At 29.4% G+C, this 26,204-nt stretch overlaps 1 protein-coding gene across 1 annotated transcript in view; it reads right to left on the bottom strand.

The window, feature by feature from the left end:
• Nucleotides 1-26,204, bottom strand: part of LOC134708003 (ribonuclease 3-like) — a 98,870-nt gene that overhangs the window by 11,718 nt on the left and 60,948 nt on the right. Inside the window, exons 24-25 of the mRNA XM_063568220.1 lie at nucleotides 19,308-19,413; nucleotides 18,965-19,106 (exon numbers count right to left, since the gene is read on the bottom strand). Of these exons, the coding sequence (XP_063424290.1) occupies nucleotides 18,965-19,106; nucleotides 19,308-19,413 (248 nt within the window). The remainder of the gene's footprint in view (nucleotides 1-18,964; nucleotides 19,107-19,307; nucleotides 19,414-26,204) is intronic.

Raw genomic sequence — 26,204 nt, 5'->3', positions numbered from 1 at the left:
TACTTTTATAAGATGTATTGAAATATGATGTTACCTAAAATCGGTCATTTGATGAAGACAACTTAATTATATGTATTGATGATTGTATTTGATGTTACCTTAAATCGGTCAATTTATCAAGATAATTTTATAAGATGTATTGAAATATGATGTTACCTAAAATCGGTCATTTGATCAAGACAAATTTATTATATGTATTGATAATTGTATTTGATGTTACCTTAAATGGGTCAATTTATCAAGATAATTTTATAAGATGTATTGAAATATGATGTTACCTAAAATCGGTCACTTGATCAAGACAACTTTATTATATGTATTGATGATTGTATTTGATGTTCTCTTCAATCGGTCATTTGACCAAGACAAATTTATTATATGTATTGATAATTGTATTTGATGTTACCTTTAATTGGTCATATGATCAAGATGTTTTCTAAGATGTATTGACAATTGTATTTGAAGTCAACTTGAACCAACAAAACCTTTATTATAAAAATGTAATATTTTTCAGTAATTGTATAATAATTGTACATAATGTAACAGCCAACCTGTTTTTGGTATATTGGTCATTTTCATGCATTTTACTGTAAATTTGACATTTTTTTTGATAATTGTTTATGATGTTAACTTAAATCGGTCGATTGATCAAGACAAATTTATTATATGTATTGATAATTGTATTTGGTGTAACCTTAAATTGGTCATTTGATCAAGACAAATTTATTACATGTATTGATAATTGTATTTGATGTTACCTTAAATCGGTCATTTAATCAAGACAAATATATTACATGTATTGATAATTGCATTTGATGTTAACTAAAATCGGTCATATGATCAAGATGTTTTCTAAGATGTAATGACAATTATATTTGAAGTGAACTTGAACCAACCAAACCTTCATTATAAATTGTAAAATAATTGTACATAATGTAACAGTAAACTTTGTTTTGGTATATTGATCATTTTCATGCATTTTAGTGTAAATTTGACATTTTCTGATAATTGTATTTGATGTTACCTTCATCAGTCAATTGATCAAGATAATTTTATAATATGTATTGACATTTGATGTAACCTAAAATCGGTCATTTGATCAAGACAAATTTATTATATGTATTGATAATTGTATTTGATGTTACCTTAAATCGGTCATTTCATCAAGACAAATTTATTACATGTATTGATAATTGTATTTGATGTTACCTTAAATCGGTCAATAGATCAAGATAATTTTATATGTATTGAAATATGATGTTACCTAAAATCAGTCAATTGATCAAGACAAATTTATTATATGTATTGATGATTGTATTTGATGTGACCTTAAATCAGTCATTTGATCAAGACAAATATATTATATGTATTGATAATTGTATTTGATTTTACCTTAAATCGGTTAATTGATCAAGATACTTTTATAAGATGTATTGAAATATGATGTTACCTAAAATCGGTCATTTGATGAAGACAACTTAATTATATGTATTGATGATTGTATTTGATGTTACCTTAAATCGGTCAATTTATCAAGATAATTTTATAAGATGTATTGAAATATGATGTTACCTAAAATCGGTCATTTGATCAAGACAAATTTATTATATGTATTGATAATTGTATTTGATGTTACCTTAAATGGGTCAATTTATCAAGATAATTTTATAAGATGTATTGAAATATGATGTTACCTAAAATCGGTCACTTGATCAAGACAACTTTATTATATGTATTGATAATTGTATTTGATGTTACCTTAAATCAGTTATTTGATCAAGACAAATTTATTACATGTATTGATAATTGCATTTGATGTTACCTTAAATCGGTCAATTGATCAAGATAATTTTATAATATGTATTGAAATATGATGTTACCTTCAATCGGTCATTTGATCAAGAAAAATTTATCATATGTATTGATAATTGTATTTGATGTTACCTTAAATCGGTCATTTGATCAAGACAAATATATTACATGTATTGATAATTGCATTTGATGTTAACTTAAATCAGTCATATGATCAAGATGTTTTCTAAGATGTAATGACAATTATATTTGAAGTCAACTTGAACCAAGGAAACCTTCATTATAAAATTGTAATTTTTTTCAGTAATTGTGTAATAATTGTACATAATGTAACAGTAAAATTTGTTTTGGTATATTGATCATTTTCATGCATTTTAGTGTAAATTTGATATTTTTTGATAATTGTATTTGATGTTACCTTCATCGGTCAATTGATCAAGATAATTTTATATTATGAATTGACATTTGATGTTACCTAAAATCGGTCATTTGATCAAGACAAATTTATTATATGTATTGATAATTGTATTTGATGTTACCTTAAATCGGTCATTTGATCAAGACAAATTTATTATATGTAATGATAATTGTATTTGATGTTACTTTAAATCGGTCATATGATCAAGATGTTTTATAAGATGTATTGACAATTATATTTGAAGTAAACTTGAACCAACTAAACCTTCATTATAAAATTTTAATATTTTTTGGTAATTGTATAATATTTATACATAATGTAACAGCAAACCTGTTTTTGGTATATTGATCATTTTCGTGCATTTTCCCTTAAATTTGACATTTTTTGATACTTGTATTTGATGTAACCTTCATCGGTCAATTGATCAAGATAATTTTATAATATGTATTGACATTTGATGATACCTAAAATTGGTCATTTGATCAAGACAAATTTATTATATGTATTGATAATCGTATATGATGTTAATTTAAATCGGTCAATTGATCAAGACAAATTAATTATATGTATTGATAATTGTATTTGATTTTACCTTAAATCGGTTAATTGATCAAGATACTTTTATAATATGTATTGACATTTGATGTTACCTTAAATCGGTCATTTGATCAAGACAAATTTATTATATGTATTGACATTTGTATTTGATGTTACCTTTAATCGGTCATATGATCAAGATGTTTTCTAAGATGTATTGACAATTGTATTTAAAGTCAACTTGAACCAACGAAACCTTTATTATAAAAATTTGTAAGGGTTCCGCGGAACCCAGTGTCTCGCATATTTTTGCTGTAAATCGCAGGCTCAACAACAATGAGGAAAAAAATCAATAAAAATATTCCTCTTGTTACTTTTTAATGATTGTAAGAAAATCTAAGTCCATTTCAAAGTAAATTACAGAAAAAATTTGTAAGGGTTCCGCAGAACCCAGTCTCTCGCCTACTTTTGCTGTAAATTGCAGGCTCAACAAAAATGAGGAAAAAAATCAATAAAAATATTCCTCTTGATACTATCTTTTGATTGTAAGAAGCTTCTGTCCAAGTTTGGTAAAAATCTAGGATAGTTAATGAATCTTATAAATGTTTTGAAAACTTTAACTGCAGACTGTATGTAATGTTAACTGGAAGAAAATCTAAGTCCATTTAAAAGTAAAATACAGAAAAAATGGAGTAATTTTTTTACAAAATTTACTTCTGGATACTATCTTATGATCATAAATAAGCTTTTGTCCAAGTTTGGTACAAACCCAGGATAGTTTAAGAAAGGTATTAAAATTTTAAAAACTTTAACCACAGAGTGAATGTAATGTTTCCCTGCAGAAAAACTAAGTCCATTTAAAAGTAAAATACAGAAAAAATGGAATTTTTTTTTTACAAAATTTACTTCTGGATACTATCTTATGATCAGAAACAAGCTTCTGTCCAAGTTTGGTACAAACCCAGGATAGTAAGAAAGTTATTAAAATTTTAAAAACTTTAACCACAGAGTGAATGTGATGTTTCCCTGCAGAAAAACTAAGTCCATTTAACTGTAAAATACAAAAAAATGGAATTTTTTTTTTACAAAATTTACTGCTGGATATTATCTTATGATCATAAACAAGCTTCTGTTCAAGTTTGGTAGAAATGCAGTAAGGTTTAAGAAAGTTATTAAAATTTCAAAAACTTTAACCACAGAGTGAATATTTGTGGACGCCGCCGCCGACGACACCGACGGAATGTAGGATCGCTTAGTCTCGCTTTTTCGACAAAAGTCGAAAGGCTCGACAAAAATGTAATATTTTTCCGAATTTGTATAATAAATGTACATAATGTAACTGCAAACCTGTTATTGGTATATTGATCATTTTCATGCATTTTAGTATAAATTTTACATTTTTTTTTATATTTGTATATGATGTTAACTTAAATCGGTCAATTGATCAAGACAAATTTATTATATGTATTGATAATTGTATTTGATGTTACCTTAAATCGGTCGATTTATCAAGATAATTTTATAAGATGTATTGAAATATGATGTTACCTAAAATCGGTCATTTGATGAAGACAACTTAATTATATGTATTGATGATTGTATTTGATGTTACCTTAAATCGGTCAATTTATCAAGATAATTTTATAAGATGTATTGAAATATGATGTTACCTAAAATCGGTCATTTGATCAAGACAAATTTATTATATGTATTGATAATTGTATTTGATGTTACCTTAAATGGGTCAATTTATCAAGATAATTTTATAAGATGTATTGAAATATGATGTTACCTAAAATCGGTCACTTGATCAAGACAACTTTATTATATGTATTGATAATCGTATTTGATGTTACCTTAAATCAGTTATTTGATCAAGACAAATTTATTACATGTATTGATAATTGCATTTGATGTTACCTTAAATCGGTCAATTGATCAAGATAATTTTATAATATGTATTGAAATATGATGTTACCTTCAATCGGTCATTTGATCAAGAAAAATTTATCATATGTATTGATAATTGTATTTGATGTTACCTTAAATCGGTCATTTGATCAAGACAAATATATTACATGTATTGATAATTGCATTTGATGTTAACTTAAATCAGTCATATGATCAAGATGTTTTCTAAGATGTAATGACAATTATATTTGAAGTCAACTTGAACCAAGGAAACCTTCATTATAAAATTGTAATTTTTTTCAGTAATTGTGTAATAATTGTACATAATGTAACAGTAAAATTTGTTTTGGTATATTGATCATTTTCATGCATTTTAGTGTAAATTTGATATTTTTTGATAATTGTATTTGATGTTACCTTCATCGGTCAATTGATCAAGATAATTTTATATTATGAATTGACATTTGATGTTACCTAAAATCGGTCATTTGATCAAGACAAATTTATTATATGTATTGATAATTGTATTTGATGTTACCTTAAATCGGTCATTTGATCAAGACAAATTTATTATATGTAATGATAATTGTATTTGATGTTACTTTAAATCGGTCATATGATCAAGATGTTTTATAAGATGTATTGACAATTATATTTGAAGTAAACTTGAACCAACTAAACCTTCATTATAAAATTGTAATATTTTTTGGTAATTGTATAATATTTATACATAATGTAACAGCAAACCTGTTTTTGGTATATTGATCATTTTCGTGCATTTTCCCTTAAATTTGACATTTTTTGATACTTGTATTTGATGTAACCTTCATCGGTCAATTGATCAAGATAATTTTATAATATGTATTGACATTTGATGATACCTAAAATTGGTCATTTGATCAAGACAAATTTATTATATGTATTGATAATCGTATATGATGTTAATTTAAATCGGTCAATTGATCAAGACAAATTAATTATATGTATTGATAATTGTATTTGATTTTACCTTAAATCGGTTAATTGATCAAGATACTTTTATAATATGTATTGACATTTGATGTTACCTTAAATCGGTCATTTGATCAAGACAAATTTATTATATGTATTGACATTTGTATTTGATGTTACCTTTAATCGGTCATATGATCAAGATGTTTTCTAAGATGTATTGACAATTGTATTTAAAGTCAACTTGAACCAACGAAACCTTTATTATAAAAATTTGTAAGGGTTCCGCGGAACCCAGTGTCTCGCATATTTTTGCTGTAAATCGCAGGCTCAACAACAATGAGGAAAAAAATCAATAAAAATATTCCTCTTGTTACTTTTTAATGATTGTAAGAAAATCTAAGTCCATTTCAAAGTAAATTACAGAAAAAATTTGTAAGGGTTCCGCAGAACCCAGTCTCTCGCCTACTTTTGCTGTAAATTGCAGGCTCAACAAAAATGAGGAAAAAAATCAATAAAAATATTCCTCTTGATACTATCTTTTGATTGTAAGAAGCTTCTGTCCAAGTTTGGTAAAAATCTAGGATAGTTAATGAATCTTATAAATGTTTTGAAAACTTTAACTGCAGACTGTATGTAATGTTAACTGGAAGAAAATCTAAGTCCATTTAAAAGTAAAATACAGAAAAAATGGAGTAATTTTTTTACAAAATTTACTTCTGGATACTATCTTATGATCATAAATAAGCTTTTGTCCAAGTTTGGTACAAACCCAGGATAGTTTAAGAAAGGTATTAAAATTTTAAAAACTTTAACCACAGAGTGAATGTAATGTTTCCCTGCAGAAAAACTAAGTCCATTTAAAAGTAAAATACAGAAAAAATGGAATTTTTTTTTTACAAAATTTACTTCTGGATACTATCTTATGATCAGAAACAAGCTTCTGTCCAAGTTTGGTACAAACCCAGGATAGTAAGAAAGTTATTAAAATTTTAAAAACTTTAACCACAGAGTGAATGTGATGTTTCCCTGCAGAAAAACTAAGTCCATTTAACTGTAAAATACAAAAAAATGGAATTTTTTTTTTACAAAATTTACTGCTGGATATTATCTTATGATCATAAACAAGCTTCTGTTCAAGTTTGGTAGAAATGCAGTAAGGTTTAAGAAAGTTATTAAAATTTCAAAAACTTTAACCACAGAGTGAATATTTGTGGACGCCGCCGCCGACGACACCGACGGAATGTAGGATCGCTTAGTCTCGCTTTTTCGACAAAAGTCGAAAGGCTCGACAAAAATGTAATATTTTTCCGAATTTGTATAATAAATGTACATAATGTAACTGCAAACCTGTTATTGGTATATTGATCATTTTCATGCATTTTAGTATAAATTTTACATTTTTTTTTATATTTGTATATGATGTTAACTTAAATCGGTCAATTGATCAAGACAAATTTATTATATGTATTGATAATTGTATTTGATGTTACCTTAAATCGGTCGATTTATCAAGATAATTTTATAAGATGTATTGAAATATGATGTTACCTAAAATCGGTCATTTGATGAAGACAACTTAATTATATGTATTGATGATTGTATTTGATGTTACCTTAAATCGGTCAATTTATCAAGATAATTTTATAAGATGTATTGAAATATGATGTTACCTAAAATCGGTCATTTGATCAAGACAAATTTATTATATGTATTGATAATTGTATTTGATGTTACCTTAAATGGGTCAATTTATCAAGACAATTTTATAAGATGTATTGAAATATGATGTTACCTAAAATCGGTCACTTGATCAAGACAACTTTATTATATGTATTGATAATTGCATTTGATGTTACCTTAAATCGGTCAATTGATCAAGATAATTTTATAATATGTATTGAAATATGATGTTACCTTCAATCGGTCATTTGATCAAGACAACTTTATTATATGTATTGATAATCGTATATGATGTTAACTTAAATCGGTCAATTGATCAAGACAAATTAATTATATGTATTGATAATTGTATTTGATTTTACCTTAAATCGGTTAATTGATCAAGATACTTTTATAATATGTATTGACATTTGATGTTACCTTAAATCGGTCATTTGATCAAGACAAATTTATTATATGTATTGACATTTGTATTTGATGTTACCTTTAATCGGTCATATGATCAAGATGTTTTCTAAGATGTATTGACAATTGTATTTAAAGTCAACTTGAACCAACGAAACCTTTATTATAAAAATTTGTAAGGGTTCCGTGGAACCCAGTGTCTCGCATATTTTTGCTGTAAATCGCAGGCTCAACAACAATGAGGAAAAAAATCAATAAAAATATTCCTCTTGTTACTTTTTAATGATTGTAAGAAAATCTAAGTCCATTTCAAAGTAAATTACAGAAAAAATTTGTAAGGGTTCCGCAGAACCCAGTCTCTCGCCTACTTTTGCTGTAAATTGCAGGCTCAACAAAAATGAGGAAAAAATCAATAAAAATATTCCTCTTGATACTATCTTTTGATTGTAAGAAGCTTCTGTCCAAGTTTGGTAAAAATCTAGGATAGTTAATGAATCTTATAAATGTTTTGAAAACTTTATCTGCAGACTGTATGTAATGTTAACTGGAAGAAAATCTAAGTCCATTTAAAAGTAAAATACAGAAAAAATGGAGTAATTTTTTTACAAAATTTACTTCTGGATACTATCTTATGATCATAAATAAGCTTTTGTCCAAGTTTGGTACAAACCCAGGATAGTTTAACAAAGGTATTAAAATTTTAAAAACTTTAACCACAGAGTGAATGTAATGTTTCCCTGCAGAAAAACTAAGTCCATTTAAAAGTAAAATACAGAAAAAATGGATTTTTTTTTTTACAAAATTTACTCCTGGATACTATCTTATGATCAGAAACAAGCTTCTGTCCAAGTTTGGTACAAATCCAGGATAGTAAGAAAGTTATTAAAATTTTAAAAACTTTAACCACAGAGTGAATGTGATGTTTCCCTGCAGAAAAACTAAGTCCATTTAACTGTAAAATACGAAAAAATGGAATTTTTTTTTTACAAAATTTACTGCTGGATATTATCTTATGATCATAAACAAGCTTCTGTTCAAGTTTGGTAGAAATGCAGTATTGTTTAAGAAAGTTATTAAAATTTCAAAAACTTTAACCACAGAGTGAATATTTGTGGAAGCCGCCGACGACGACACCGACGGAATGTAGGATCGCTTAGTCTCGCTTTTTCGACAAAAGTCGAAAGGCTCGACAAAAATGTAATATTTTTCCGAATTTGTATAATAAATGTACATAATGTAACTGCAAACCTGTTTTTGGTATATTGATCATTTTCATGCATTTTAGTATAAATTTTACATTTTTTTTTATATTTGTATATGATGTTAACTTAAATCGGTCAATTGATCAAGACAAATTTATTATATGTATTGATAATTGTATTTGATGTTACCTTAAATCGGTCGATTTATCAAGATAATTTTATAAGATGTATTGAAATATGATGTTACCTAAAATCGGTCATTTGATGAAGACAACTTAATTATATGTATTGATGATTGTATTTGATGTTACCTTAAATCGGTCAATTTATCAAGATATTTTTATAAGATGTATTGAAATATGATGTTACCTAAAATCGGTCATTTGATCAAGACAAATTTATTATATGTATTGATAATTGTATTTGATGTTACCTTAAATGGGTCAATTTATCAAGATAATTTTATAAGATGTATTGAAATATGATGTTACCTAAAATCGGTCACTTGATCAAGACAACTTTATTATATGTATTGATAATTGCATTTGATGTTACCTTAAATCGGTCAATTGATCAAGATAATTTTATAATATGTATTGAAATATGATGTTACCTTCAATCGGTCATTTGATCAAGACAACTTTATTATATGTATTGATAATCGTATATGATGTTAACTTAAATCGGTCAATTGATCAAGACAAATTAATTATATGTATTGATAATTGTATTTGATTTTACCTTAAATCGGTTAATTGATCAAGATACTTTTATAATATGTATTGACATTTGATGTTACCTTAAATCGGTCATTTGATCAAGACAAATTTATTATATGTATTGACATTTGTATTTGATGTTACCTTTAATCGGTCATATGATCAAGATGTTTTCTAAGATGTATTGACAATTGTATTTAAAGTCAACTTGAACCAACGAAACCTTTATTATAAAAATTTGTAAGGGTTCCGCGGAACCCAGTGTCTCGCATATTTTTGCTGTAAATCGCAGGCTCAACAACAATGAGGAAAAAAATCAATAAAAATATTCCTCTTGTTACTTTTTAATGATTGTAAGAAAATCTAAGTCCATTTCAAAGTAAATTACAGAAAAAATTTGTAAGGGTTCCGCAGAACCCAGTCTCTCGCCTACTTTTGCTGTAAATTGCAGGCTCAACAAAAATGAGGAAAAAATCAATAAAAATATTCCTCTTGATACTATCTTTTGATTGTAAGAAGCTTCTGTCCAAGTTTGGTAAAAATCTAGGATAGTTAATGAATCTTATAAATGTTTTGAAAACTTTAACTGCAGACTGTATGTAATGTTAACTGGAAGAAAATCTAAGTCCATTTAAAAGTAAAATACAGAAAAAATGGAGTAATTTTTTTACAAAATTTACTTCTGGATACTATCTTATGATCATAAATAAGCTTTTGTCCAAGTTTGGTACAAACCCAGGATAGTTTAACAAAGGTATTAAAATTTTAAAAACTTTAACCACAGAGTGAATGTAATGTTTCCCTGCAGAAAAACTAAGTCCATTTAAAAGTAAAATACAGAAAAAATGGATTTTTTTTTTTACAAAATTTACTTCTGGATACTATCTTATGATCAGAAACAAGCTTCTGTCCAAGTTTGGTACAAACCCAGGATAGTAAGAAAGTTATTAAAATTTTAAAAACTTTAACCACAGAGTGAATGTGATGTTTCCCTGCAGAAAAACTAAGTCCATTTAACTGTAAAATACGAAAAAATGGAATTTTTTTTTTACAAAATTTACTGCTGGATATTATCTTATGATCATAAACAAGCTTCTGTTCAAGTTTGGTAGAAATGCAGTATTGTTTAAGAAAGTTATTAAAATTTCAAAAACTTTAACCACAGAGTGAATATTTGTGGACGCCGCCGCCGCCGACACCGACGGAATGTAGGATCGCTTAGTCTCGCTTTTTCGACAAAAGTCGAAAGGCTCGACAAAAATGTAATATTTTTCCGAATTTGTATAATAAATGTACATAATGTAACTGCAAACCTGTTTTTGGTATATTGATCATTTTCATGCATTTTAGTATAAATTTTACATTTTTTTTTATATTTGTATATGATGTTAACTTAAATCGGTCAATTGATCAAGACAAATTTATTATATGTATTGATAATTGTATTTGATGTTACCTTAAATCGGTCAATTTATCAAGATAATTTTATAAGATGTATTGAAATATGATGTTACCTAAAATCGGTCATTTGATCAAGACAAATTTATTATATGTATTGATAATTGTATTTGATGTTACCTTAAATCGGTCGATTTATCAAGATAATTTTATAAGATGTATTGAAATATGATGTTACCTAAAATCGGTCATTTGATGAAGACAACTTAATTATATGTATTGATGATTGTATTTGATGTTACCTTAAATCGGTCAATTTATCAAGATAATTTTATAAGATGTATTGAAATATGATGTTACCTAAAATCGGTCATTTGATCAAGACAAATTTATTATATGTATTGATAATTGTATTTGATGTTACCTTAAATGGGTCAATTTATCAAGATAATTTTATAAGATGTATTGAAATATGATGTTACCTAAAATCGGTCACTTGATCAAGACAACTTTATTATATGTATTGATAATTGCATTTGATGTTACCTTAAATCGGTCAATTGATCAAGATAATTTTATAATATGTATTGAAATATGATGTTACCTTCAATCGGTCATTTGATCAAGACAACTTTATTATATGTATTGATAATCGTATATGATGTTAACTTAAATCGGTCAATTGATCAAGACAAATTAATTATATGTATTGATAATTGTATTTGATTTTACCTTAAATCGGTTAATTGATCAAGATACTTTTATAATATGTATTGACATTTGATGTTACCTTAAATCGGTCATTTGATCAAGACAAATTTATTATATGTATTGACATTTGTATTTGATGTTACCTTTAATCGGTCATATGATCAAGATGTTTTCTAAGATGTATTGACAATTGTATTTAAAGTCAACTTGAACCAACGAAACCTTTATTATAAAAATTTGTAAGGGTTCCGTGGAACCCAGTGTCTCGCATATTTTTGCTGTAAATCGCAGGCTCAACAACAATGAGGAAAAAAATCAATAAAAATATTCCTCTTGTTACTTTTTAATGATTGTAAGAAAATCTAAGTCCATTTCAAAGTAAATTACAGAAAAAATTTGTAAGGGTTCCGCAGAACCCAGTCTCTCGCCTACTTTTGCTGTAAATTGCAGGCTCAACAAAAATGAGGAAAAAATCAATAAAAATATTCCTCTTGATACTATCTTTTGATTGTAAGAAGCTTCTGTCCAAGTTTGGTAAAAATCTAGGATAGTTAATGAATCTTATAAATGTTTTGAAAACTTTATCTGCAGACTGTATGTAATGTTAACTGGAAGAAAATCTAAGTCCATTTAAAAGTAAAATACAGAAAAAATGGAGTAATTTTTTTACAAAATTTACTTCTGGATACTATCTTATGATCATAAATAAGCTTTTGTCCAAGTTTGGTACAAACCCAGGATAGTTTAACAAAGGTATTAAAATTTTAAAAACTTTAACCACAGAGTGAATGTAATGTTTCCCTGCAGAAAAACTAAGTCCATTTAAAAGTAAAATACAGAAAAAATGGATTTTTTTTTTTACAAAATTTACTCCTGGATACTATCTTATGATCAGAAACAAGCTTCTGTCCAAGTTTGGTACAAATCCAGGATAGTAAGAAAGTTATTAAAATTTTAAAAACTTTAACCACAGAGTGAATGTGATGTTTCCCTGCAGAAAAACTAAGTCCATTTAACTGTAAAATACGAAAAAATGGAATTTTTTTTTTACAAAATTTACTGCTGGATATTATCTTATGATCATAAACAAGCTTCTGTTCAAGTTTGGTAGAAATGCAGTATTGTTTAAGAAAGTTATTAAAATTTCAAAAACTTTAACCACAGAGTGAATATTTGTGGAAGCCGCCGACGACGACACCGACGGAATGTAGGATCGCTTAGTCTCGCTTTTTCGACAAAAGTCGAAAGGCTCGACAAAAATGTAATATTTTTCCGAATTTGTATAATAAATGTACATAATGTAACTGCAAACCTGTTTTTGGTATATTGATCATTTTCATGCATTTTAGTATAAATTTTACATTTTTTTTTATATTTGTATATGATGTTAACTTAAATCGGTCAATTGATCAAGACAAATTTATTATATGTATTGATAATTGTATTTGATGTTACCTTAAATCGGTCGATTTATCAAGATAATTTTATAAGATGTATTGAAATATGATGTTACCTAAAATCGGTCATTTGATGAAGACAACTTAATTATATGTATTGATGATTGTATTTGATGTTACCTTAAATCGGTCAATTTATCAAGATATTTTTATAAGATGTATTGAAATATGATGTTACCTAAAATCGGTCATTTGATCAAGACAAATTTATTATATGTATTGATAATTGTATTTGATGTTACCTTAAATGGGTCAATTTATCAAGATAATTTTATAAGATGTATTGAAATATGATGTTACCTAAAATCGGTCACTTGATCAAGACAACTTTATTATATGTATTGATAATTGCATTTGATGTTACCTTAAATCGGTCAATTGATCAAGATAATTTTATAATATGTATTGAAATATGATGTTACCTTCAATCGGTCATTTGATCAAGACAACTTTATTATATGTATTGATAATCGTATATGATGTTAACTTAAATCGGTCAATTGATCAAGACAAATTAATTATATGTATTGATAATTGTATTTGATTTTACCTTAAATCGGTTAATTGATCAAGATACTTTTATAATATGTATTGACATTTGATGTTACCTTAAATCGGTCATTTGATCAAGACAAATTTATTATATGTATTGACATTTGTATTTGATGTTACCTTTAATCGGTCATATGATCAAGATGTTTTCTAAGATGTATTGACAATTGTATTTAAAGTCAACTTGAACCAACGAAACCTTTATTATAAAAATTTGTAAGGGTTCCGCGGAACCCAGTGTCTCGCATATTTTTCTGTAAATCGCAGGCTCAACAACAATGAGGAAAAAAATCAATAAAAATATTCCTCTTGTTACTTTTTAATGATTGTAAGAAAATCTAAGTCCATTTCAAAGTAAATTACAGAAAAAATTTGTAAGGGTTCCGCAGAACCCAGTCTCTCGCCTACTTTTGCTGTAAATTGCAGGCTCAACAAAAATGAGGAAAAAATCAATAAAAATATTCCTCTTGATACTATCTTTTGATTGTAAGAAGCTTCTGTCCAAGTTTGGTAAAAATCTAGGATAGTTAATGAATCTTATAAATGTTTTGAAAACTTTAACTGCAGACTGTATGTAATGTTAACTGGAAGAAAATCTAAGTCCATTTAAAAGTAAAATACAGAAAAAATGGAGTAATTTTTTTACAAAATTTACTTCTGGATACTATCTTATGATCATAAATAAGCTTTTGTCCAAGTTTGGTACAAACCCAGGATAGTTTAACAAAGGTATTAAAATTTTAAAAACTTTAACCACAGAGTGAATGTAATGTTTCCCTGCAGAAAAACTAAGTCCATTTAAAAGTAAAATACAGAAAAAATGGATTTTTTTTTTTACAAAATTTACTTCTGGATACTATCTTATGATCAGAAACAAGCTTCTGTCCAAGTTTGGTACAAACCCAGGATAGTAAGAAAGTTATTAAAATTTTAAAAACTTTAACCACAGAGTGAATGTGATGTTTCCCTGCAGAAAAACTAAGTCCATTTAACTGTAAAATACGAAAAAATGGAATTTTTTTTTTACAAAATTTACTGCTGGATATTATCTTATGATCATAAACAAGCTTCTGTTCAAGTTTGGTAGAAATGCAGTATTGTTTAAGAAAGTTATTAAAATTTCAAAAACTTTAACCACAGAGTGAATATTTGTGGACGCCGCCGCCGCCGACACCGACGGAATGTAGGATCGCTTAGTCTCGCTTTTTCGACAAAAGTCGAAAGGCTCGACAAAAATGTAATATTTTTCCGAATTTGTATAATAAATGTACATAATGTAACTGCAAACCTGTTTTTGGTATATTGATCATTTTCATGCATTTTAGTATAAATTTTACATTTTTTTTTATATTTGTATATGATGTTAACTTAAATCGGTCAATTGATCAAGACAAATTTATTATATGTATTGATAATTGTATTTGATGTTACCTTAAATCGGTCGATTTATCAAGATAATTTTATAAGATGTATTGAAATATGATGTTACCTAAAATCGGTCATTTGATGAAGACAACTTAATTATATGTATTGATGATTGTATTTGATGTTACCTTAAATCGGTCAATTTATCAAGATAATTTTATAAGATGTATTGAAATATGATGTTACCTAAAATCGGTCATTTGATCAAGACAAATTTATTATATGTATTGATAATTGTATTTGATGTTACCTTAAATGGGTCAATTTATCAAGATAATTTTATAAGATGTATTGAAATATAATGTTACCTAAAATCGGTCACTTGATCAAGACAACTTTATTATATGTATTGATGATTGTATTTGATGTTCTCTTAAATCGGTCATTTGACCAAGACAAATTTATTATATGTATTGATAATTGTATTTGATGTTACCTTTAATGGGTCATATGATCAAGATGTTTTCTAAGATGTATTGACAATTGTATTTGAAGTCAACTTGAACCAACAAAACCTTTATTATAAAAATGTAATATTTTTCAGTAATTGTATAATAATTGTACATAATGTAACTGCAAACCTGTTTTTGGTATATTGATCATTTTCATGCATTTTAGTATAAATTTTACATTTTTTTTTATATTTGTATATGATGTTAACTTAAATCGGTCAATTGATCAAGACAAATTTATTATATGTATTGATAATTGTATTTGATGTTACCTTAAATCGGTCGATTTATCAAGATAATTTTATAAGATGTATTGAAATATGATGTTACCTAAAATCGGTCATTTGATGAAGACAACTTAATTATATGTATTGATGATTGTATTTGATGTTACCTTAAATCGGTCAATTTATCAAGATAATTTTATAAGATGTATTGAAATATGATGTTACCTAAAATCGGTCATTTGATCAAGACAAATTTATTATATGTATTGATAATTGTATTTGATGTTACCTTAAATGGGTCAATTTATCAAGATAATTTTATAAGATGTATTGAAATATGATGTTACCTAAAATCGGTCACTTGATCAAGACAACTTTATTATATGTATTGATGATTGTATTTGATGTTCTCTTAAATCGGTCATTTGACCAAGACAAATTTATTATATGTATTGATAATTGTATTTGATGTTACCTTTAATTGGTCATATGATCAAGATGTTTTCTAAGATGTATTGACAATTGTATTTGAAGTCAACTTGAACCAACAAAACCTTTATTATAAAAATGTAATATTTTTCAGTAATTGTATAATAATTGTACATAATGTAACAGCCAACCTGTTTTTGGTATATTGGTCATTTTCATGCATTTTACTGTAAATTTGACATTTTTTTTGATAATTGTTTATGATGTTAACTTAAATCGGTCATTTGATCAAGACAAATTTATTACATGTATTGATAATTGTATTTGATGTTACCTTAAATCGGTCATTTAATCAAGACAAATATATTACATGTATTGATAATTGCATTTGATGTTAACTAAAATCGGTCATATGATCAAGATGTTTTCTAAGATGTAATGACAATTATATTTGAAGTGAACTTGAACCAACCAAACCTTCATTATAAATTGTAAAATAATTGTACATAATGTAACAGTAAACTTTGTTTTGGTATATTGATCATTTTCATGCATTTTAGTGTAAATTTGACATTTTCTGATAATTGTATTTGATGTTACCTTCATGGGTCAATTGATCAAGATAATTTTATAATATGTATTGACATTTGATGTAACCTAAAATCGGTCATTTGATCAAGACAAATTTATTATATGTATTGATAATTGTATTTGATGTTACCTTAAATCGGTCATTTCATCAAGACAAATTTATTACATGTATTGATAATTGTATTTGATGTTACCTTAAATCGGTCAATTGATCAAGATAATTTTATATGTATTGAAATATGATGTTACCTAAAATCAGTCAATTGATCAAGACAAATTTATTATATGTATTGATGATTGTATTTGATGTGACCTTAAATCAGTCATTTGATCAAGACAAATATATTACATGTATTGATAATTGCATTTGATGTTAGCTTAAATCGGTCATATGATCAAGATGTTTTCTAAGATGTAATGACAATTATATTTGAAGTCAACATGAACCAAGGAAACCTTCATTATAAAATTGTAATTTTTTTCAGTAATTGTGTAATAATTGTACATAATGTAACAGTAAAATTTGTTTTGGTATATTGATCATTTTCATGCATTTTAGTGTAAATTTGATATTTTTTGATAATTGTATTTGATGTTACCTTCATCGGTCAATTGATCAAGATAATTTTATATTATTAATTGACATTTGATGTTACCTAAAATCGGTCATTTGATCAAGACAAATTTATTATATGTATTGATAATTGTATTTGATGTTACCTTAAATCGGTCATTTGATCAAGACAAATTTATTATATGTAATGATAATTGTATTTGATGTTACTTTAAATCGGTCATATGTTCAAGATGTTTTCTAAGATGTATTGACAATTGTATTTGAAGTCAACTTGAACCAACAAAACCTTTATTATAAAAATGTTATATTTTTCAGTAATCGTATAATAATTGTACATAATGAAACAGCCAACCTGTTTTTGTCATATTGATCATTTTCATGCATTTAACTGTAAATTTGACATTTTCATGGATAATTGTATTTGATGTTAACTTAAATCGGTCATATGATCAAGATGTTTTATATATTAAATGTAACTTAACTTAACTTTACTTTCAATTTCAAAAAGAAAACCTATGAAAATTTTTTCAAAGTATGTGTGTGCCAAATTGCCCCCCCCCCCCCCCCCCCCCACCCCCCCTTTTTTACCCCCTTGGCTCCATCGGGCTCGGTCAAGGGTGTCCCAGATCAAGCTAGCATTGGTAATTCAATGAATTTTCACTTGTAAAAACAAAGTTTAAGTTGCTGATTGATTGAAAACAAATTAGATAAATAACTAGGGTCCAAGTGTGAAATCGGACAAAAATGGTGTCTAAAATCAGTTATTTTGAATGTTACAGACATCTATATTTCAAGGCCTATAGCACGTTATGCGTCTATTTATTCCACTATGATAACTTTTATGGCTTCAACAGACTCGAGGCATTGTGTTTTCACTAAAACCTGACCCTATTAGCCCACCAATATGTCTCTGCATGACTTTTTGTCCAAGGATTTCACCAACAGTCACGTGTCTTTTGGAAATAAACCACGTGATTAAAAAATGACGAATTATCTCCAAACTTAATTTTCGGAAATATTTTACTAATTATCTTTCATTTGAGCCCAACATGACATGTGTATGACCATTGATGCGAATGCAGTATTCATTTAAACTTCGATAGTGTCTTTTCGATAAGTAAATGCCTAAAATGCCTGAATGGGAAGGAGTTAAACATGCTCGGTTTTCAACTCAGAATTTCAATACATTGTATAAAATATATAAAGAACAACATTAATATTGTATTTCTTATCGGTTGTCATTTAACAGAATTTTAAGTTTTTTTCTTTAAATAAAAATTTACTTGAAGTCCCATTTTGAGGTAGTAATGCTATCTTATGCTAGCACAGCAGATTTAATTTCTCCCCAATTAATGTTGAAATAGATGTCATTGCCAATATCTAGCACACTTGATTATTTATAACTAATATCAAATATTGTTGAATTGTTATAATCATTTTCACTACCTTTGAAAATGATTTGTAACTGTTGAAAGAAAAGATTTTTTTAGGAAAAAACCCTTCATACCTTCCAATAAATCTGCCTTTTCTTTTGTTTTCATATCAATGCTCTCTCCCCTAGTTTCAGCATGAATGATATGATCTGACATTCCAAGGTCATCTGAGACAATGGACTGTGTTCTGTTATTTACCAAGGAACTCCGCAATAACTAAAAATTCAAGAGTAAAATTAAGTTTGCTAATTCAAAAGAATAACAAGTGAATACGGTAATTTCACCAAAATATGTCACAAGGAAGTTAAAGATATATTTACTCTTATAATTTTCTTAAAATTAATATGAAATATATATATTTTTCAGAACTGAATCAAGTATGCCAGCTACCTGCAATTAAATAAGAAATATACTTACAGATAAATGTCCTTCATGATGGTCAGGAAAATGTTTAAATAAATACTCTGAAGCAACCAACTGTAAAACTGTGTCACCAAGAAACTCAAGTCTCTGATTGTGTCCCCTGAAAAAAACCATTGATAATTTAATTTTTTACAGAAACTCAAATCTCTGATTGCGTCCATTGAACAACAAGAGGCTCTCAAGAGCCTGAATCGCTCACCTTAATTTGTTTGGTTAAATCTCTCATCAATGATTATTTTGGCTTTTCAATTTATCTAAAAGAGGGACGAAAGATACCAAAGGGACAGTCAATAAATGCAGGGGGAGGGTTGAGATCTCACAAACATGTTTAACCCCGCCGCATTTTTGCGCCTGTCCCAAGTCAGGAGCCTCTGGCCTTTGTTAGTCTTGTATTATTTAAATTTTAGTTTCTTGTGTACAATTTGGAAATTAGTATGGCGTTCATTATCTCTGAACTAGTATATATTTGTTTAGGGGCCAGCTGAAGGACGCCTCCGGGTGCGGGAATTTCTCGCTACATTGAAGACCTGTTGGTGACCTTCTGCTGTTGTGTTTTTTTATTTTGGTCGGGTTGTTGTCTCTTTGACACATTCCCCATTTCCATTCTCAATTTTAGTCAGTAAAAGTTCTTTGAATCATCCTATTTTCTTCAAAAGCGAAAAAAAAAATCATTTTCTCCTATGTTCTATTTAAGCCATAGGAGCTATGTTTCTTGACATACAAGGAAATAAAATATAAAATTTATACTAGATACTCTGAAACTCATTTAGCCTAAGTTTGGCTGAAATTGATACAGCAGTTTCAAATGGAAAGATTTTTTAAAGTAAGTCAACATGATGAACAAATTGTGAAAAAAAAGTCTTTAAAGGACAATAACCCATTAAGGGGTCAATTGACAATTTTGGTCATATTAACTTATTTGTAGATCTTACTTTGCTTAACATTTTTGCTTCAACAGTTTATCTGTATCTATAATAATATTCAAGATAATAACCAAAAACTGCAAAATTTCTTTAAAATCATCAATTCAGGGGCATTATACCTGCAAAACCAGTTACCAGATTCGGCTGAAAATTTCAGGACAGGAAGACCTTGACCTAATAAATACTTTAACTTCTTGTCTTATTTGCTCTAAATGCTGGAATTTTTGAGATATAAGCCAAAAACTGCATTTTAACCTGTGTTCTATTTTTTGCCATGACGGCCATGTTTTTTGACGAAATAGAAAATAAAACACAAACTTTATTTTATACACCCTACTGATTATTCAGTTGAAGTTTGGTTGAATTTGGTTGTGTAGTTTTAGAGGAGAAGATTTTTTAAAGTTAGCAAATATGATGAACAAATTGTGAAAAATTGTCATTAAAGGACAATAACCCCTTAAGGGGTCAATAGACAATTTTGGTCATATTAACTTATTTGTAGATCTTACTTTGCTGATCATTTTTGCTGTTTACAGTTTATCTTTATCTATAATAATATTCAAGATAATGACCAAAAACTGCAAAATTTCTTTAAAATTACCAATTTAGTGGCAGCAACCCAACAATGGGTTGTTTGATTCATCTGAAAATTTCAAGGCTGATAGATCTTGACCTAATGAACATTTTTATCCCATTTAAGATTTGCTCTAAATGCTTTCGTTTTTGAGATATAAGCCAAAAACTGCATTTGACCCCTATGTTCTATTTTTAGCAATGGCGACCATGTTCGTTTCAGAGGAGAAGATTATTGAAATAGTTTACGACGACAGACGACGGACGACGACGGACGCCAAGTGATGGCATAAGCTCACATGGCTATGCCAGGTGAGCTAAAAAAGATAATTTAATAGTTAACAGGTTTTTCAAATTAATATTTTTACATTATATGGAACCACTGATAAAGATATACATTTTTTTTTAAATAATTGTACTTATTTAGCAATTTTAAAATGAAATAAATACAACTTTTCAATTTTTTAAAACTTTGCATTTGATTTTTCAGATCGCCTTAAATAACATTGATTGCTGATTGCTTAACATCCAGTGGCAAATATTTCATGCATATTCAGGACGAGAACAAGTTCACAATAAATACAATAGGTAGGTTGATATGGTAGAGGTCATCTGGGATAATGGTCGGGGAAATTTGGACTGCCACTGGAATGTGAGGGTATATTGGATAGGGACAGAAATTTTGCCTTGCAACAGGCCACCTACGGACCCCTTAAAAGAGTTGTTGCAAGGGTTCTTAACGTGCAAAGAGCGTGGCATTCTCTTTACACAAGGCATCGGATTTAACGTCACCCTTCTGAACTGCAAACTTGATACATCCTGCACAGCCAAATGGACGCCACACTTCGGCAAGCGTTTTACTGCTGGTCGGGAGAAGACCAAGTGACCATATTTCTATACCCCAGTCACCCTTGGGGGACCCTTAAATTATAAAGCACAACCAATGATTTGCTAGTTATGTGAATTAATATCTAATAATTCTTATATCATTTGCATATCTATAAATACTTGAGTTGGATTGGTCAATTAGAATTTTCTCTTGGTTTACACTTCGATAAACTATGTTTCCGAAACTACTTTCGTAATCTATTCATGCACGATAGTACACATTCTTGCAGGAATACTGGAATTTTCAAAAGATTACAAACAATTGCATAATAATTGTTTCTATTCTAATGCATACATAACAAAACCAGATGCTCCTCAGGGCACAGCTTCATTCGACCGCAGAGGTTGAACCCTGAACGGTTGGGGCAAGTATGGACACAACATTCTTCTTCTTCTTCCAATACAGTGCAGTCTTCTAATTGAGTATTATCGCACTATTGCCCATGCTGGATGTGACAACAAAGGTGCAAGAAAATATTTACAGGTGCAAGTTAAAAACAGTCTGATGGTGCGATTAAGGAATACTGCAGCTCAGTACCCCCTGCTTGAAAGCATCTAGTGAGGTACTGTCCACCAAAGGTTGTGGGAGGCTGTTCCATATCCTTATGCTGTCTGGGAAGAAGGAATGCCTGTAGGTTGAAGTTCTGGCATAAGGTACAAGAAATCGTGTTGTGTGTCCTCTTGCTACGGATGATGTAGAGTGTAGCTCTAGGGTTGGTATTGCTACGAGGCCATTTACTATCCTGTACATCATTACTGCTTTGCAGTTGGCCCTCCTCTCGGCTAGTGGTTGCCACTGTAGAGTTTTTAGTATTGATGTTACACTGCTGGTTTGTTGGTAGTTGTTCAATACAAACCGGGCTGATCTTCTTTGCACACTTTCTAATTTCTGAGTGTTAAGGTTGGTGAACGGGTCCCAGACTGAGCATGCATACTCAAGCAGTGGTCTTACTAGCGTTGTATAGCATACAGCCTTTGTTTGTTGGGGACAGTGCTGAAGATTTCTTTGGATGAAGGCCCTGGTTGAATTAGCCTTTTTAGCTATACTCTCTATGTGGGTGTTCCAGTTAATAGTTTTATGTATCGGGACGCCTAGATATTTTGCCGAGTCAACCAGTTCTAAATTGTGACCATGAATGTTGTAGCTTGTTAGATGTGGTTTGCGCTTGTTGGTAACGCGTAGCAGTTGGCATTTGCTGGGGTGGAATTCCATTTGCCAATCAGATTCCCATCTGAGCAAGTTGTTCATGTCTTCTTGTAATAACTGCGAGTCTGCATCATTTTGGATCTTTCTGTACAGTACACAGTCATTAGCGAATAGGCGGACTGTTCATGACTGAACATAGTCCGATAGGTCATTGATGAACAGAAGGAACATAAGTGGTCCAAGTACGCTCCCCTGTGGTACCCCTGATTGGACTGGTGCAGTGTGAGATGTTTTACCATCCACAACGACTCTCTGATTCCTGGAGCTGAGGAAGTCCCTGATCCATTGGAGTGTTGGCCCACTTATCCCATAGTACTCTGCTTTGTACAAAAGTCTCTCAAGAGGAACTTTATCGAATGCCTTGGAAAAATCTAGCAAGATAAGGTCAATCTGTTCACCGAGATCTATGTTTTTGGCCAGGTCCTGTATTGTGAGGATAAGTTGTGACTCGCAGGAACGGTTCTTTCTGAATCCATGTTGAGCGTCGTTTAGGATGCCGTGTATATCAAGATGTTACGCAATACTACTGCATATTATGTGCTCTAGGATCTTGCATGTGACTACAGTCAATGAAACTAGACGGTAGTTACTGGCACGTGATTTATCTCCTTTCTTGAAAATAGGAACAACGAAGGCTTCTTTCCATTCAGGTGGTATGGTGCCTTGATTTATTGACGTTTGAAAGAAAGTGGTAAATGTTTCTGCTAGATATGGTGCAAGCTCTTTGAGAAGTCTTGTCGGGATCTCATCTGGCCCAGCTGCTTTGTGGATGTTCAAGTTGCTTAGCAGTTTTTGTACGCCATTTTCAGTTACATGTATTTTGTTCATTGTTGGATGTGGACTCTTTCCTTTATTCTGTATGGTTTTAATATCCTCACTGGTGTTGAATACAGATGAAAATTGGTCATTCAGAATGTTTGCCTTCTTTTCACTTTCTGAGTAAGGGAGTCCATCTGTATCTTTGAGAGGTTGAAACTCCAACAGATTGGCATTTCTTACTTTTAATAAATCCCCAGAATCTTTTAGGGTTTGCTGATAGTTCAGGATTAATGATGTCGTTAATGTAGTCTCTGTAAGCCTTCCTACATTCTTTCTGTGTTGCGGCTTTTAAACGATGGTATCTGTCAAGATCAGATTTTTTCTTGGTCTTTCTTGCTTTTTCAAAGCTCCTCTTTTTCTGTCTTCTGAGTTTTTTAATTTTCTGGTTAATCCAGGGTTGATTGAATCTTGAGGATGACATTTTTGATGGTACTGTCTGTTCAAGTATGGTAAGTAAGCTGGTTTTGATAAATTCCCACATTTCAGTTATAGGACTCTCCAGGTTAAATTTCTCCTTAAAGTCTGCATTTAATTTCATAGCCTTTTCAACTTGTTCTTTGGCATCCGCCTTTTTCCAACTTATTTTTCTCTTTACAGGTTTGTTGATTTTAGCTGTTATATCAGTGTCGATGAATACAATGTCATGGTCACCAATGCCTGGTAATGGTTCACATCGATTCACCAATGAAGGCTGATTTGTTAGAAATAGGTCTAATGTGTGGTTTTTTCTTGTTGGAAAAGTGACTATCTGTTCCAGGTGGTTGTCTTGTACTAGGTCGAGGAAAGTACTGTTTATTCGTATTGGATTTTGATGGTCCCTGATAGATTGTGTTTTCCAGCATATATCGGGTAGATTTATATCTCCCCCAAGCCAAACAACTGATGATCTGTTATTTCTTATCAAGTTGTCTACTGTAAGTTTAATTTTCTCCATGTAGTTAATGTCACTGCTAGGTGGTCTGTAAATACTACCAATAATGAGCGATTTGTTGTTATGAAGTGATATTTTTATAAATATCGACTCAGTGTCATTTTCAATGTCTACAAGCTCACTGATGTAGTCTGATTTAACGGCTACAAGAACTCCCCCATAGCCATCCCATCTATCCTTCCTGTATACAGTGTACCCGTCAGGGAAGATCTCAGAGCTACTGATGTCATTACGTAGCCAAGTCTCTGTTCCTATGAGTATATTTGGATTTGCAGAGTCTAATAGGTTATTCAAGCTGGATTCAGCTCTAAATTTGGATTGTGATTAAATAGTTGACACAGCATAGGTTTCTGACACAGAATGAATGTGGTCTAATGAACTTGCAATACGGTGCAATTGTAAATATTTGCTTTTGAACAATACTGTGCAATTGAAAATATTTGCGTTTGCACAATACTGTGCAATTGAATATTTCTTGCTTTTGCGCAATACTGTAAAATTGAAAATTTCTTGCTATTGCCCAATACTGTGCAATTGAAGATTTCTTGCTATTGATGAATACTGTGCAATTGAAAATTTCTTGCTATTGCACAATACTTAATAGAATAATTTTGGATCCTGATTTGGACAAACTTGAAAACTGGGCCCATAATAAAAAATCTAAGTACATGTTTAGATTCAGCATATCAAAGAAGCCCAAGATTTCAATTTTTGTTAAAATCAAACTTAGTTTAATTTTGGACCCTTTGGACCTTAATGTAGACCAATTTGAAAACAGACCAAAAATTAAGAATCTACATACACAGTTAGATTCAGCATATCAAAGAACCCCAATTATTCAATTTTTGATGAAATCAAACAAATTTTAATTTTGAACCCGATTTGGACCAACTTGAAAACTGGGCCTATAATAAAAAATCTAAGTACATTTTTAGATTCAGCATATCTAAGAACCCCAAGAATTCATTTTTTGTTAAAATCAAACCAATACGAAAACGGGACCAAAAATAAGAATCTACATACACAGTTAGATTTGGCATATCAAAGAACCCCAATTATTCAATTTTTGATTAAATCAAACAAAGTTTAATTTTGGACCCTGATTTGGACCAACTTGAAAACTGGGCCAATAATCAAAAATCTAAGTACATTTTTAGATTTTTTCAGCATATCAAAGAACCCCAAGGATTCAATTTTTGTTAAAATCAAACTATGTTTAATTTTGGACCCTTTGGACCTTAACCCTTTCGCTGACGAGTCCCGGTTTACCGGGATTCACGCTTCAGACAGCTGACGATGAGTCCCGTTTTACCGGGATCGGAATACTTCTTTTATATTTCCTGCTCAAACAGTGCAAACATGAGTTATCTTTCTTTGATGAATAACCCGGATGAAAGTGTAACCATGGCGTTTCTGTTTGTTGAAAACCGTGTCAAAATTAGAGGAAATTTACGAAATTTACGAGAATTTGAAATGAGGGGACATTTTTTTTGAAAGAAAATGGAAGAATTGAAGCCAAACTAGTAAACTTTTTTGACATAAAATGTCGT

The sequence above is a fragment of the Mytilus trossulus genome, chromosome 2, assembly GCF_036588685.1.
Source record: "Mytilus trossulus isolate FHL-02 chromosome 2, PNRI_Mtr1.1.1.hap1, whole genome shotgun sequence".
NCBI classification, from domain to species: Eukaryota; Metazoa; Mollusca; class Bivalvia; order Mytilida; family Mytilidae; genus Mytilus; species Mytilus trossulus.
Note: the sequence above shows the minus strand (reverse complement) of the source record. Positions and strands in the feature narration are given on the sequence as shown.